The sequence below is a fragment of the Somniosus microcephalus genome, chromosome 2 (assembly GCF_052327205.1).
Source record: "Somniosus microcephalus isolate GS21.2 chromosome 2, FLI_Smic_1.0, whole genome shotgun sequence".
Lineage (NCBI taxonomy): Eukaryota > Metazoa > Chordata > Chondrichthyes > Squaliformes > Somniosidae > Somniosus > Somniosus microcephalus.
Genome location: NC_140988.1, coordinates 62,010,466 through 62,027,622, shown reverse-complemented (window position 1 = coordinate 62,027,622; position 17,157 = coordinate 62,010,466). Strand labels below are relative to the sequence as shown.

At 46.0% G+C, this 17,157-nt stretch overlaps 1 protein-coding gene and 1 long non-coding RNA gene across 2 annotated transcripts in view; one reads left to right on the top strand and one right to left on the bottom strand.

Moving 5' to 3' along the window:
* The window catches only part of LOC147122723 (uncharacterized), a 160,355-nt gene extending 157,156 nt beyond the window's left edge, over positions 1 to 3,199 (top strand). The window contains exon 3 of the long non-coding RNA XR_015081495.1: positions 2,738 to 3,199. This is a non-coding gene — a long non-coding RNA (uncharacterized LOC147122723). The remainder of the gene's footprint in view (positions 1 to 2,737) is intronic.
* LOC147122722 (short transient receptor potential channel 3) overlaps positions 1 to 16,846 on the bottom strand; it is a 137,871-nt gene extending 121,025 nt beyond the window's left edge. Inside the window, exon 1 of the mRNA XM_086009796.1 lies at positions 16,081 to 16,846. Within this exon, the coding sequence (XP_085865922.1) occupies positions 16,081 to 16,833 (753 nt within the window). The 5' untranslated portion in view covers positions 16,834 to 16,846. The remainder of the gene's footprint in view (positions 1 to 16,080) is intronic.
* Between the last annotated feature and the right edge of the window lie 311 nt (positions 16,847 to 17,157).

Sequence of the window (17,157 nt, the reverse complement as noted above, 5' to 3'; positions counted from 1 at the left end):
GAAGTGTCTCTCGTCTATTCAACACAGCTTTATAATAGCCTGACTGAGGTGGGCAATTTACTGTGTGCTGAATTAGAGGCATAAAATCTCACTCGGGGCACAGCACATTAATACGTCAAATATTTTAGAGTAGGCTAGGTTTGTGACATGGACCCGATTGCAGGGGAAGGAGCAAGAGTATGTCCATGTAGAGTTCCTATTCACAATCTTTGGAGTAGGTGAGAATTTTATTCTTGAATTTACAGTAGTAGCTTTTCTTGCGTGTGTAAAATATTAATTTGCAGGGACTGATACTTCACGTTGTCAAGCAGTACTGAGCTGAAACATCAAATGCATGTTGGACTCTGCAGGAAAACTGAATTAAGAGGTGAGGACATTTAGAACTGTCCAGGTCTTGGTTTGCTTTATTCCAGAAATGTCACCTGTGAATTCAGCATGCATTCAAATTCAATTCACTCTTTATAATCCAATCACCCATTTTGTCCTCTTCTGATAGTCCAGGTTTGTTCAGACCATTCTTGATAATCCAAGATTGTTTAATCATTGCTGTTATCAATAGCAACGATACTGCACAGCAAGATGCTCTATTCACTGTTTTAAACTGAGTGGAGACCACGTAATTGACAAAATATTCAGCAACTTCACAATGGTCAACCCTGTTGTGACTTGTTATTATGCGATTTGTGTAGGAGTTTTCCTTCTGCTTTGGTACTAGGGTTTATAGTATTTTCTACGTATCACTTTTGAGTGAACATGCCCACCAGTAAAAGCATATGAGAGTGTATTCGTGCCTTGTAACAGGTGAGCTGGTCAGTTCAGTGTAGGTGTACAAGGTACTGATCTAATTTTACTTTGCCCAAGAAGACACCAGGCTTCTGCTCAGTATTTTCCCATTCAGTGCAGCTGGCATGGGGCAATGAACTCACATCCCTCCATTCCATAGTATTACTTGTGGGTTCTCTGACAATCAGTGTTGCTGCACCACCTGGAAGATCAATTCGTTGCAGGGAATTATAAATATTGTGGGGTGGGAGAACAGCTACAAGAATGGTACATAAGAATGGAATGTATCACAATTAGATCATGCACAAGTGACACATCAAATGACATTATCACATCAATGCTGGCAGTCAGAGGGGAAACATTACTGGGCTTTTCTATATGTGATGTTACCCTTGCAAAGGGCTTTAGAAAATATTCCAATTGCAAAGATAAACATAAGAAGAAAAAGGTAACTATTTGCTTTAAAGGGACTTAAAAAATAATTTGATAATAAGCCAAAAATAATATCTCAATATGTTGCTGGGGTGATACTGTACTAATAAATAAAACCTCTTGAGGTGGTGTGTAGACAAAGGTTTGATTTCTACCAGTCCCCTTGAGTTCCCAATTGTAGTCGCTTTACTGTGGCAAGTTACTGAATGGGAGCCTGGCACTGCTTCATTGGAACAGAGGAAAAGTCAGATAGTTGTCACTAGTCCCTTTCATCCATCACCTGGTTCAAGAGCAGCATCAGTGTAAGACTGGGAGCAGCTCATCCAAACTTCCTATTGACCACTAGGGTAGTGCAGCTTGAGAAGGCCAGAAAGGAAGAAAAGAATGGCCAAAAACTCTAGGGTAACATGGTGTAGCAACAGAGCAGTGATTTAACAGCCCATCTTCCCCCTGACCCTTTGCTGTCTTTTAAATGTTGTATCATCTTAATGACCCCAATTTCCTTCTTACATCTGTCTGAGGTGGCGTGTGATCCCTGAACAACCCAGACTATTTTCCAGAAGTGACTTTGCCATTGGGATGTTTCCTGCATCTGTGGAACAGCCACACAAGACAACAACCGATTTGTGCTGTGGAACGCTTTTACTAATGTTACTTCCATTTTGTTAAATTATGTAAGAGTAAATTATTAAAAACACTTCACAATAAAATACGACTCTCTGCAAGATGAGCTCCTGATCTCAGCCATATTGTTGTGAGAGATGCTGAGTCCAGTCAAACCCCTGCTTTATATGGAAGTAGGAGAGATTGAAGGGAGTGCCACTTGTTCAGCTCCTGGTAGTCAGTCAGTCAGGGGTCTGGGACTAGATCGTCAGTCTACCCATTCACTTGGATTATGGGTTATGGCATGGAGTGACCTAAAAGAGGGGATGGAGAAAAAATATAACATAACTTCAAAAAAATGTTAACGCTCACCGATGATGTCACGTTGTGTGGACCCTTTACCAACTCAATTTTCTTGTTTTTAAGCTAGAAAAAAGATAACGGAGAGGCTTTAACATCCTAATGAGAGCCCAGTGACATTGAATAGGTGTAGTTAGTGTTAATAGCTTGTTATAATTTTAATATCATCATTTTTGTCATCCTTATGTATTATGTAATTCAGTTGTCTCCACGCTCCTGCTAAGAATGTGCGAGAACATGACTCAAGACTGATAAAATTGCAATAAAATAAATTTAGAAATGTTGATCGCCCTCACATCTGATATCACCGAGAAAAACTGAAAGAGAAAATCTACACAGGCTTGAAGATAGAACAATGCTCTGTAAAGCCTGACTTCAAACTCCTGAACATCAATAAAATGTATACATAGATAAATAAAAGTCTTTGTCTAGCATGTGTCTATATTTTGTAGAAAACGTAAACCACACTTGAAAGAACTAAAAGTGCAAAATGTTTGTCACACTGAGTTTTCAAATAACTATCTGTTCAATTAACCAGGCCAATTTGTTCAAATTACAGATAGACAAGGAAATCTACCAATCGCTAACCACGAGGCAGGTCAAAAAGAACCACCAATTGCAAACTACCAACCAACACACACCAACCAATCAAATAACTGATGTTTTTAAGCATCCGGGAATGAGCAACTACAGCAAAATAAAATATTAAAAATTTGTTGGTCTTTATCCTCCCATGTGCCCACTCTGTTCCCATATCCCTTTATTCCCCTTTCCTCTAACTGCCTATCTAATCTATTCCTAAACGCTGACACGGGCCCCGATATTTATGGGTAGACGGGGACGGAACGGGGCAGAGGCGGGTTAGAGTGGCCGGGAAACCCGGAAATGTGGGTAACGTGAAGGTCCTGCCGAATTTTACCGCAGGACCTCACTTAATTTTTTCCCCCCATTTCCCAGCCAGCAGCTGTCAGGGGGGGTGGGGGAATGCCTGCGCTGGTAGGCCACAGCCGGGAATTGGAGAGGAGGGAGGGGGAGATCATGGATAGAAGGTGAGGGTAGAGAGTGTAGGGGTGGAGGAGCGATTGGATCGAGGCAGGCGAGTGAGGCTAATCGAGGGGAGGGAAGCAGTTTTCCTTGAGGGGCTGGGGGAAGCACTCCTGCTCTTCCTGGCCCACAGGCAGTGCTGGAAAGGCACTTACCTGCTGGTTCCGGCCATTCTCACCTCCCTTCAGCAGCCGGGTTTCCCGAGCCCCAGGAAACCTGTGCTGGAGATGTTAAATTTAAAGGTAAGTAAAATTCAATGCAATAAGATCTCATTAACCTCTGATAAGGATGTTAATTGCCGTGATAACTATCCGCCCGCTTGCACTAAGGTCCCGACTGGGGCGAGTAGGTTACTCGCAGGCATCCAAACATGCCTTCGTTAAACCTGGAAGTAGGCACGTTGGAGCGGGTTGCGATCACGATCTAAAAATTACTTATTTTAACTACCCATCCGCCCCCAACCCACCCATTCTTGGGGGTTAAAATTCCCCCCATGGTCTTTGCTTCAATCACTAACTCCGGTGGTGCATTCCCCAGCCTCACAACCCTCTGTGTAAATTTTTTGTTCACATGCTCTATGTCCTACGTCGCTTACATTTAATCGTACATCTATATCCCCTTATTCTAGACCCCGAATCCACTGGAAATGGTCTGTTTCTATCTTCTTTGCTCCATCCCTTCATACTTTCTAAACAACTGTATCAAATCACCCTGTAATCTCTTCTGTTCTAACAAAAATAGCCCCACTTTTTCAAGTCCTCCTTCGTCGTGTATTTGTAAGTTCTCATTCCAGGCAGCATCAGTAGAGAAGCTATGCCTTTCCCTATTGGCTCAGCATACTTCCTATAATGTAGAGCCCAAAACTACACACAGTATGGTCTTGCTAAGGTTTTTTTTAGGTACACCATTACATCTCGACTTTTATATTCCATGGGGGTGAAATTCACCTTGGGCGGTTGTGTAAAATGGGTGATAGTGAATCGGCAGCCTATTCTACACTCCACCCAATTTTCAATTCCATGGAACTTTTAAGAACAATTTTTGAGGTAGGGCTTACAGTCTAATTTTTGAATACACTCCATTGTGCAACCATTGGTCCCTTCCATGCAGAGAAATAATTGTCTGCTTGATTGCTATAATCTATTTTTTTTGCTGTTGCAATATACGGATTATCAGGCTCTCAAAAATAATACTCCAGGGGAAGTTTTGCTGATAGATTCACACACATTGTTATTCTTAGATGCTGCTTTGTACTTCCAGCTTTTTTTTTTGCTGTTTTTTATTTCAGATTTCTTTTCGTCCCTTGTCAATGTTCATTAGTGGTGGCTGGAGCTGTGATTTGTAGGGTGCCTGAGGAAAAGTTTGAAACTCCTTATTAATCTCACTGTAATGGAAAGCCCAGGGTTCTCCTTCAGATGACTGGCCAATGACTTATTGGCATTTTGCACGTGTTCATGAAATCTCTAATGAATGCTGAAGAGAATCAATTTAACTAATCAGTTAGAAGAGTAGTGAGATGGTATTTCACTTTTACTAATAATTGTTGGGACCTGACTGAACTCTTTGATGTATTGGCTTTTCCCATTAAACTTTCTCCTGTATGGTTAATAATGTCCTCCCTTGTTTTTGGCTGAGGTATTCCCAGTGAGTTACTGTATCTCATCTTTTCCTGAGAAAGTGTCCTAGTTTAGCTCTTATTTTTTTCACAAATGTAGTACTGAAAAGTATTGTTTTGTTGAATTGCCAACAAGTGTTTTGTTGTATGTTATTGATAAGCTAATGGCAAGGCTGATAGGCCATGATCTGAGATGATAATTTGATTATAAATGAAGTCAGTTGACGCACATAGCACAGCATAATAAACCCAGACATTTGGAAGGGGGAGTTCTGGACGTACGGAACTCCCATAAGTATGAATGGGGATTCTCTTCTTTTATTGGTTGGGCCGGCCCACGTGATCCCAGGAGTGCCTACGAACTGCTTGCGCCCCTGGGAGACGTGGGACTCTGCCTGCGCGGACCCGGAGAGACCCAGGAGCGCAAGCTGCTATTGCGCCCAGGCCACCAGGTACTTTCGTAGACATTTTGCCGGTCAGAGGCGTCTGCCCGCGGGAAGCCTCCGATCGCAAATGTTGGACCATAGGCCTAGAAATTGGGTATAGCCCCGCTTGAGGCGTTAGAACTGGCGCTGCGCAAAGTTTATAGCCAGACAAAACTTATCGCTGCCTGGCACGATATTGGGTTGCATCGCCCCCAAAGGGGATTGAGGCGCGAATTCAGACATTGCACAGGGCTCCTAAGGCGCAAAAGTTCAGGCGCTACCCAATATCGGCGCGGACGGGCACAGCGCAGGTGATCTCAATTACCGGAAACCAGGAGACTTCCAGGCGCCGGCCGACTCTTAAAGGGGTGGGTCAGTCAGCCTGAGCTGCCACACTCAACGCCCTGTAGGTGCTCGCCCTTCTCTGGCGCAAAAAACTTGGTGAGGATGGAGAAGGTGAGACAGAGAGCAGAGCGCTTCAGCACTGAGGCTCTGGACCAGTTGGTGTCCGGGAGCGCCGTCGAGATGTTCTGTATCCTGACAATGGCAGGAGGCCGAATCAAAAGGATTACCAGCGATCTTGGAGGGAGGTTTCTCTGAGGGTCAACTCCAGCAGTATGGCGACCAGGAGCCCTGTTCAGTGCAGGAAGAAATTCAACGACCTCACTCAGGTCGTTAGGGTGAGTGTTGTTTATGCAAACTTCTGATTCCCTCCATCTGCACCTGACTTCGAGCACCCTGTTGCCATGATGCCCCAATGGCCATCTGTCAGCAAGCACCCATGGCCCTTTCTGGGCACACACATGGACATTTGACTCAAGGCCACATGTAAGGGCTCTTGCACCATGGGGGGCATGAGATGATCTCTCAAGGCCTCATGTAAGGGCTCTTGCACCATGGGGGGCATGAGATGATCTCTCAAGGCCTCATGAAAGGGCTCTTGCACCATGGGGGGCATGAGATGATCTCTCAAGGCCTCATGTTACAGAACTTCCCCTTCTTTCCCCTGCAGTCCAAGCTGGTGGCGATGCGAAAGGACCAGCTTCGAACCGGTGGCGGGCCTCTACAAGTCGTCACTCTCACGGATCTCGAGGAGAGAGTGCACCAGATTCTTGGAGGACGTCTGAGTGGTCCTGTTACAACTGCAGCTGTCGACCCCATTCTCAACAGCGAGTGTAAGGCTCTCACCTTTTTCAGCTGTTTCCTTCCACTTGGTCCCCCCGCCAGCATGCTTCCTCAGTATGCAGCCATGTCAGAGCCTTGCCGCAATCTGGCATGCCTTGCCGCCAACCTGTCCTTTTGCTAAAGCCACTCTTCCACCTCCCTGCTTTCAGATGATTCATCACCAACTCGGGATCAAAGCCCTGAAGCTGCCAGTGCCAGTGCCTCCGGAGGCGAGGATCAGGAGGAAGCCGGAGCATCTGTTCCAATCTCAGGGGAGCATACACATCTGCAGACTGGGGATAGTAGTTCCCTGGAGGGGAGGGGGGGGGCTCTGATGATGAGCCAGTTGCCAGAACAAGCGGCATGCAGCAACGCAAGGGGGGTAGGCAAGTTCGGCCACCAGCTCCCCAGAGGGCAAGGCAGGGAGTGATGACTGCTGCACAGAGTGCAGAGGAGGTGCGTCGCCTGGCTGAAATGATGAAATGAGCACCCAGGCCCGGCTCAGGCACACTGAACTGATGGCTGTAGTGGGGAGGATGCCTCAGTCAATAGAAACACTGGCAAAGAGTGTGTTGGACTTCGGGGCAGCAATGGAGAGGACTCTCCAGGGCTTCGGGGCAGCCATGGAGAGACTGTCCAGGGCTTCGAGGCCGCTATGGAAAGGACAGTTCAGGGCTTCGGACAATCCCTGGAAAGGTCTGTCCAGGGCTTGTCCGAGGCAGTGGAACGGACTGCTCCGGCCTTGTCCGAAGCAATGGAAAGAACTGTCCAGGGCTTCTCCGAAGCACTGGCACCTGCCACACAGGTCCTCACTGCTGCCACGCAGTCACTTGCCAGCCTCGTCCACACCCAGATTGAGGCAACGCGAACTCTCACTGCAGCCACCCTATCTGCATCAGCTAGGATCACCCCGGGCCCTTCCAGTCCCATACAAGGCCAGGAATCAGTGGAGCATGCGATTGTGGCGGATGAGCCGAACCGGTCCCCTCAGAGAGCCAGTGTGTCGTCCGACCATGGTGCAGGTGTCCTCTCTCGGCAGGTGACCATTGCACATGCCAGCGCTGGTACGTCTGCAGTGCAGCTGCCACCACCTGCAGGGCACACTGCTTCCAGCCATGCTCAGATCAATCAGCCTGCGTCCGCACCCTCCAAGACCAGAGGTCGGCCAGGCCGTCCCTCAGGGGCTTCTGCGCTTCCACACAGTCAGCAGGCGTCCCCCAGCCTTGACCCCGCCACTGGGGTTCAATTACGTAGGAGCAGCAGGGAGGGAAGGGGCTGACCGCGAAAGAGAAGTCGTTCTCCATCAAGGGGCCAGCAGTAGAGGGAGGTGCTGAGACGTTTCTTTGGCCAAATTCAAGGACACCCTCACCTGTTGTAATTGTTGGAAATGGTTTGTTTAGTTTTGCGGCTTTGCCGAAGAGTTAACTGTTAATTTGTTAGTTATGGTTTCTGTTGACTTGACGTTGTTTTGCTGTAATGAAAGACTTTTGTGACAATAAAGAAAAGTTTTAATGTGCTATGGTACACGTGACTATTTACAGTGATGCTGGCCTTCAGAGGCTTTCAAAGATCCAAAGTGCGCAGGAGTAAAGACACCCATCATTCCGCCAGAGGGGCCTCGAAACGAGTCCTGATGAGCCTCTGACGGATGGCCCTTCCACTTTCAGGAGCCCTTCCATCTTCCTCCTCCTCCTCTTCCTCCTCCTCGTCCGCATGCTCCTCCTCCTCCTCCTCCTCCGCCTGCTCTTCCTCCTCCTCCTCCTCCTCCTCCTCATCCGCCTGCTCTGCTGGACATTGAGGGACAGCTGGAATTGGCTGGATGCGTCGAATCGCTAAGTTGTGGAGCATGCAGCAGACGACGACGATGTGACCCACTTGCTCCGGCGAGTACTGCAGGGCTCCCCCTGAATGGTCCAGACAGCGGAAACGCTGTTTGAGCACACCAATAGTGTGCTCTACAATGTTCCTGGTCGCCTGATGGCTGCTGTTGAACAGCTCTTCTGCTGGGGTGGCGGCCAGACGGAGTGGTGTCATCAGCCATGGGCAGAGAGGATAGCCCTTGTCCCCAATAAGCCAGCCTCGTGGTCGAGCCGGCCCCTCAAAAAGGTCACAAACTGAGGTCTGCCGCAGGATAAAGGCATCATGGCTGCTCCCTGGGAATTGGGCGTTGACTGCCATGATGATTTGGCGGTGCTCACAGACCAGCTGCACGTTGAGGGAGTGGAACCCCTTGCGGTTGCAGAAGTCCTCAGGATTCTGGAATGGCGCCCTCAAAGCCACGTGTGTGCATTCAATTGCCCCCTGCACCATGGGGAAGTCCGCAATAGCAGCGAAGCCCTGCGCGCGCTCCGCCTGCTTCTCCAGGGTCAGAGGGAAGGTGATGAATTGATGCCTTCATCTATAAAGGGCAGCTGTAACTTGCCAGATGCAACAGTGGACTGCAAACTGAGAGATATTCACAATGTCCCCAGTGGCTGACTGAAAGGATCCGGTGGCATAGAAATTGAGGGCAACAGTCAGTTTTATGGCCACCGACAGAGAGGTCCTGCACCGTAGACGCGGCTGCAGATCCTCAGCAAGCAGGTGGCACAGCTCAGTAACAACGTCCCTCCCGAATCGGAGCCTTCGCACACACTGCTCCTCCAACATGTCAAGGTATGACACCTGCTGCCTAAAGACCCTCGCAGCATACCCTCGGATTGGCCGACCTCCATTGCCCCTCCTCCTTCTGGCCAATCCCAGCCCTCTCTCCCGCCGTCTCTCTGCCCCTTCACAGTGTTCGGCCATGAGGCCGTCGCCCTCCAAAGCAGCTCCCATTCCGATACCAGTTGGTCAAAACGCTGTTAGGTGTAGTGCTCCAACTGCTCCGGACAGGTTTGAAGGTCCCAAGTACTCTAATGCTAAATTCCAAAAACTCTGCTCCACAGTAGCTCACCAACTCTCTCCAGCAACGATCGCAATGAACAGGCCAAGTGGCTGCAGCTTTTATACTAGAGCTGTCCCCTTTAAATAGCGCCCCCCGACTCTGAGAAGGGCCTGCTAACGTTCCTTCGAACTGTCACTAACAGCGCTAGGCGTAAAGGTTCCGGGCGCCACCCAATATCCGGTCAGGGGCGCCTAAAAGGCGTTGCACACTGAAATGACGTCATGATCTGCTTGCGCACGCGGGCGCGCACAAACATTTAGCGCAGGTGTTAAATGTATAGTCAATATGGGAGTTGTCGCTATCTTCATTGCGCCCGCCCCAACATTGGGTTACGCCCCAATTCTCGGGCTCTTTAGGCGCTAACCGCTGGCGCTACCAACCGAATTTCTAGGCCATAATGTTTCCCGGTTCCCCCCATTCCTCCCAATTGTTTTAGTTGCACATTAATAGCAGCCACATACATTTTGAAATAGTCTGGATATAAACATTAGTTTCCTCCAGGTTTGTATTGGATAATCATGTCTGTTCCAGCTCTCAGGGCATGTTTGATAAGCTCAGGAGTAATAGCCACTGTCATTAAATGCTGAGGATACTGGATATCCCTATCTTGCTTCAAAAATGATTAATTCCCCCGTCTCTTCGCCTCTCACCTATTTATTGGTTTGGAGTTATGCATCTATCCAGCTCCCGGTCCATTACAAAGTTAAAGTATTCCTCTGCAGTAAAACGTGTTTAGGCAATTGAGGGCTGTGTTGGGTCAGGAAAGGTGCACCACATCCATTCGGGATATAAACTAAAAATTCCTGTAAAATACCTTGTGGTTACAAAACAAAAGGCTCTCCCATCAAAGGCATTTTTTGTGAATCAAGAATTTTGCTTGCGACATGGCTTGTCCCACGAGTCATTTTGAAATTTCCATAATTCCATTTCCTCCTGATGAGTTTCTGGCACAAAGCCCAGTCTCTGCATCTGTTAGCATCTTTGATATTTTATTGGGACTATGAATCCCTCCAACGCTTTGCAAAACTACATGATGGTGTGCAAAAAGATCAGTTTTATGCCTTAGGTCAGTTTGGTGGTTTTAGCACCCTTTAAATTATTTCTCCACCTCTAAATTACACACTGACTTTTTTTCTAAATTGAGAGTGGTGTTTCTCATCTCATTCTTCCTCGCATCTCCAATCCCCCAGACTTACATATTCTGTAAAACAGATTGTTTTTGATAGTTGCTGACAGCAAGCCACGTTACCTTTTCTCCACTATTTACTTACTTCTAGGATTCCTTCTGGTCCAAATGTGCATTCTTTAATCAATATTATCTTCAGTTGTATTTGAAAATCGATGACCTATAAATCATCTGGTGGGATGAAGGTTATAATCCTTGTTCAACTCATTACTATTTGCTTTATGGCTATTAGCTACAAAACACCAATGACACACCAAATAACAAACTTCAATTATTTCCAACCACCACAATAATCAATTTTATATGGTCTGTAGTTCAAAGTCTCCAGAGAGGCTCGTCCTCTTGGAGCCCAGACCTGCCTGCTCCTAATGTTCAATCCTGAGCAGCAATCCTGTTCTTATTACTGTTAATATATTTCCAATTGTCTCTCTTCAGTCTTATAGCAGACTCTCGCCAGAACTTATCATTTTGGTGGGGGTGCAAAACAGGCAATATCGGATCGGCCGCCCATTATACTACCTGCCCGATTTTCCTTTACATTTTTAGGGCCGCCCCCCCCCCCCCCGCCACCATTGAAGTTGTAAGTTCCACCCCCTTTGATTGCGTTCTTTCTTGCATCTGATATACTATGCCCTTTCTATGGCAATTGGCATTCGTTCCATTTTTGAAGTCGGTCTTTCTGAAGAGTAGATTCTGTTCATTACATTGAATTAGGGTTAAAAAAAAGTCTTGGGTGGTAAAATTCAACTTTGGTTGGGTGCAAAATGGATGCTAAAGGACTGGCTGCCTTTTATACACCACGCACGATTTCTATTCCATTGAGAGTAATTTAAGCTTTAATCGCTGGACGAAAGAAAGGCGATAAGGAATTAGGTGCCCGATTTTCTGAAATGGTCCATTTTTTGCCCGGCGATAGAAATTCCACACCTCAGGAAAGATACAATGGCCTTGGATGGGACGCAGCACAGATCCACCAGAATGATACCGGGGTTTAAAGGGTTAAAATATGAGGACAGGCTACAAAAACTTGGTTTGTAATCCCTCAAGGTGTTTAAACTGATAAAAGGAATCGATAGGGTAGATACAGATAAATTATTTCCTCTGGTGTGGGAGCCCAAGGGCGCATAACCTTAAAATTAGAGCCTGGCCACTCCAGAATGAAATCAGGAAGCACTGCTTCACACAAGTAGTAAAAATCTGGACTTCTTTCCCACAAAAGGCTGTGGACTCCAGATCAATTGAAACTTTCAAGACTGAGATCGACAGATTTTTGTTAGGTAAGGGTATCAAGGAACATGGAGCAAAGGCACGTAAATGGAGTTGAGATACAGATCAGTCATGATCTAATTGAATGGCGGATGGTTTGGAGTTCGACCTCCGAGTGAGCGCAGACGCAAGCGTCGTCTGCATACTGTAATTCAACGACAGAGGATGAGACGACCTTGGATCTGGACTGGAGGCGACGGAGGTTGAACAGTTTCCTGTTTGTTCTGTAAATTAGCTCCACTCCAGTGGGGAGCTTACTGAGGGTGAGATGGAGCATTGCAGCAAGGAAGATCGAGAAGAGCGTTGGTGCGATGACACAGCCTTGCTTGACACCTTCACTGAAGCATACGAGAGCATGGGCCTTACTCTAAACATCCGTAAGACAAAGGTCCTCTACCAACCTGCCCCCACCACACAGTGCTGCCCCCCAATTATTAAAATCCACGACAAGGCCTTGGACAACGTGGACCACTTTCCATACCTCGGGAGCCTACTGTCAACAAGGGCAGACGTCGACGACGAAGTCCAACACCGCCTTCAGTGTGCCAGTGCAGCCTTCGGTCGCCTGAGGAAGAGAGTGTTTGAAGACCAGGACCTCAAACCCGGCACTAAGCTCATGGTCTACAGAGCAACAGTGATACCCGCCCTGCTGTATGCCTCAGAGACATGGACCATGTACAGCAGGCACCTCAAAGCACTGGAGCGGTACCACCAACGCTGCCTCCGCAAGATCCTGCAAATCCATTGGCAGGATAGTCGCACCAACGTCGGTGTTCTTGCTCAGGCCAACATCCCCAGCATCGAAGCTTTGACCACGCTCGATCAGCTCCAATGGACAGGTCACATTGTCCGCATGCCCGATACGAGACTCCCAAAACAAGCGCTCTACCCGGAGCTCCGGCACGGCAAGAGCGCCCCAGGTGGGCAGAGAAAACGCTTCAAGGACACCCTCAAAGCCTCCTTGAAAAGTGTAACATCCCCACCGACACCTGGGAAACACTGGCCCAAGACCGCACAGAGTGGAGGAGAAGCATCTGTGAAGGCGCTGAACACCTCGAGTCTCTTCGCCGGGAACAAGCGGAAGCCAAGCGCAAATAGCGGAAGGAGCGCACGTCAACCCAAGCACCCCACCCACCAGTCCCATCAGCCACAGTCTGCCCCACCTGTGACAGAGACTGTAGGTCCCGCATTGGACTCATCAGTCACCTGCGAACTCATTTTTAATGTGGAAGCAAGTCATCCTCGGTTCCGAGGGACTGCCTAAGAAGAAGAAGGAATGGCAGAACAGGCTCGAGGACATGAATGGCCTCCTCCTGTTCCTGTGTTCCTGTGTAGTCCCATTGAATTCAATTGGCGAACATTCAACCTTCACGGCGGCAATGGAACGGAAGATTGGGCAGGGTGTATCTTGGTGGCCAATCTGCTAGTGCCCATTTTCCACACCCACCAAAATTAAATATCATCCCGTTGGACTCCACTCAGCTTCGTAGGATACTCCATATTGGCTTTAATATCTTTTGCACATGTCCTAAAGACCTTTTTATCTGTTTTGCAGATCTACTTCTTTGATTTCGACCACTCAGAGGATAATGATGCCATAATTAAATCTGAGCAATTTAAAAATGAGTTTCAGTAACTCCCCATTATTCGATTTAGAATATGTTGTTCTGTAAGTCCTCTCTATCTCAATATTTTCAGCCGGGTATGTTAACCCTTCTAATGTGGATATACTATTGTCTACTGTCGATACTGTCTAATGTAGACGTCATATCATGTTAAACTCTTCTGTTCCTCAGTCTTCTGATGCAAAGATTATTTTGACAGGATTGATTTTCAAGATCCTCCTGTCTCAATGTCATCACCATAAGTTTCCTTTTTAGTTCCACCATTTCTTTAGTATTGCCACTCAATAAATTGTCTGATGAACTTTGTCATGGCTCCAGTTTCTCCAACTGTTTATTTCATCCTTAAGTCTATTTAGCTTGTTTGTCATTTCCAGTGCTATCTGTTTGATGAACAAGAGTTTTTACAAGTAGATGGCTCAGTTTGGCATGTCAACAAAATTATTTTTCCTCATCTTCCATTCAGGTTAATGTCTGTACCTTTTATTTTAGCCCACCTCGTGTTTTCTTTTGATTTGTGGCATTTGTTTTTTGCTTTGTTCTGTTTATTTGAAACTTCTGGCTTGATTTAGGGAGCTTTACCAGCATGCTGCTATTTCCCTTAGTGAACTCAAAAGCTACCCAGAATCTCGATATCCTTCATGACCCGTTGCTAATTTCAGCACCAATATCTAGATGTGGTCAGTTGTTCCTCAAATACCACCAGCTTGTCCTTCACTGTTTCAGTCTATTCATTAGTCACTTTTTTAGTATGCTGCATGGAGCTCACTTGACTGGGTTCTGGGGGCCACCAAAGAGATTACTTGTCTGTTGTCTGTTTTAACATGTTTTTACTTCCCTGGAGTTCTCGATGACTCGACCAATTTTCAGATTTTGGGCTTTGGATTAGCCGAGAGATGACCTTTGGGGCCAGTTCTCAACTAACCAAAGCTCATCTTTTGTTGGAACTTCCATCTCCAAACTGAACGAAAGGAAACACAAGGAAGAAGAAAACAAATAAGAAAATGCTTTAAAGCAGTTTATAAAAGCATAACAAGATTTAGAATAGATAGATTAGATCATGTAGAAAAACAAATAAAATTAAAGTTGATATAAAAATAAAAATGAGTGAATAGTGATGAAGAGAGAACAGGGAAAATAGGGAAAGCAGGCAAGAAGTACTTAGTTTAAAAGTTGTTACTTTTGTAACATTTAATTAATACCACAATAATAAAGCTATCTCCTGAGACCTAAATAGCTTCAATACTGTAATATTATGCTGCAACCATGCTGACACTACCACTCACTGGGGTAGATCTTGACGTCAATAGAAATAAAAATCGTGAGAGATGTAAAACAAACTGCCGAGGCACTTTCACCTGTTTTATACTATCGCACAAAGTCAAAATCTACCCACTGTGAGTTGTAATACACAACCAACAGACCAGATTTATAGTGTGTGCTGTGCATCTATCTGAGTCACAATAAGATCAGCTACAAAGGAGTTCCGTGCATGAGTGCTTGGACGATGTGCAGAGATCGGTTCCCCATGCTACTCATTTTCAATGCTGGGAGTGTGTGGGGTGGGAGCAGCAGTTCTCTCATAACTAAAAATATTCCATACAAAGTTTTTTTTATTGCTACTGCTCTTTGGTTACCACAAATTAGTACACATTATATTCATAGTATCCTGTGTCCTTGGCATAGTAGAATGAGTTTTACTGAGTGGCTGGGGTTATGAAGGACCATGGAGATAGAATCCAGGCTGTGACAGTGATGCTGGTGTATACTACTGGTGCCTGTTGGGTTTTGGTTGCATCTTTGGCAGTTATGCTTTTTGGGCAGGGTGTGGCTTAACTGTTGAGTTGCTAACCTGGAATCTGACAGTAGAGTATGAAGAGGGCAGATTTCTAAGAATTTCTCTTGGTTTAGCCTCAGGCTGTACATGACTTTTTTAGTTTATATAATTTTTTTTTACGTTACCAGGCAGTCCAGTGACCACGTGGCAACTTTTCAAATGCAGCTTGACATTGGGCTCGAGTTATACTGCAGCTAATGCAAAGTTAGGCTGGTGTGAGTTAACATAGAAACATAGAAGATAGGAGCAGGAGTAGGCCATTCGGCCCTTCGAGCCTGCGCCACCATTCAACGAGATCATGGCTGATCATCCAAACCCTAGCACCCGGTCCCTACACCGACAGCCATCCCACCCAAGCCCTATCCCCGTAACCCCGTGTATTTAATCCCCCCTAACACTAAGGGTCAATTTTTATCATGGTCAATCAACCTAACCCGCACATCTTTGGACTGTGGGAGTTGGTCTCCTTGTGGGGCGTTCTGACACTGGATGGCTTTCATATGCGGCTGTGTTCAGAAGAGGACCTGACATCCTAGTTATGCAGTCACTTTCGTGTTAATTTCTGCAGAAATTCACTTTGCATTAACCCAGACAATGGAGTATATTGCAGCCTGTTTGTTTCAGCATCACAATGCATGAGGTGAAAGATCAGAAAATCTGCTCCAGGGAGACTGTAATTTTTCAAGACCTATTGGCAGTCCGAGGGTTAATTATCTCAATATTCTTGTTCTCTAATTTAATCTATGCAGTTTTTAAAAATAAAATTAAAGTAAAATATATCTGTTTGGATGTATATTTAAGAACTTATAAAACTTACCTTGAATTCTTTTTCAATATTTGCCAACTTGGCTAGTCCGTTACTAAGTTCCAGTGCTGTATGCACTGGATCTTCACTAGACAAAGATAAATAGGCAGGACTTGCTAATCCTTTGTACGCATTGATCCTGGATCTGGAGTGACTAAAAGAATCGTGCTTTTGTTTCTCCACACATTCATTGCATTTACAGAAATAGTCGTGAGGTTTCTCAATCCGTGCTCCTTTCATCAATAGCATGTGCACCACTTCATATTTCTGGCAGTGGGCAGCCAGAATGATTGGAGTGATGTCTGGAGAAAATCTGGTGCCATCTTCATCGTAGGCATAAAAATCATCATCCTGCATTTCTTGCTCGCATGGGCTAAGGGTCAGACGTTTACTGGGCTCAAATCCAGAGTGATTCAAAATTGCTTCCACAATTCGTATATATCCCTTACTGATAGCAAGTAATAATGCATCTCCAATTCGAGCCAGGTTATCCCTCTTCAAAAGAAGCTCTGTTACTTCCAAATGTTCATTTCCAACTGCTAGCTGAAGGGCATTTTGGCCCATGTAATCAACACAATTAACATTCAATGACTTGCTCTCCTCCAGCATTCTCCGGACAACAGGTATGTTCCCATATTCGGCTGCATCCAAAAAGCGTTCCTCTTCTGGAGTTAGGCTTGTGCCCCTGTCATTGAACATGAATGCTGGACCACGGATGGCCTGTCTCCTTCCCTTCTCCCGCAGCACTGTCATTTTCCGCTGCATTACTGATGGGTTACTTACACTTTGCCTAAGAGAGAGAGAGAGAGAGAACAGTAAACTAAGGTAATACTGTATGTGAAACATTTCTGCAGTCACCGCTGCTAAATTCAGAGCCTTTTTATTACAAATGATTTACATTAGTTTTCAACTTTTCCCAAGAAGGCAAACTTAAGCCTGCTGTTGCTGGTATACTGGTTAAGGTGGTGTTTATGGTTTTCTTTTGTTGTTAACTTTAATGAGATCAAAAGAAACTATCGTTAGAGTGATAGAGTGGATAGGGAGAAGTTATTTCCACTGGCGGGAGGGTTGGTATTCACAAAAATTTTT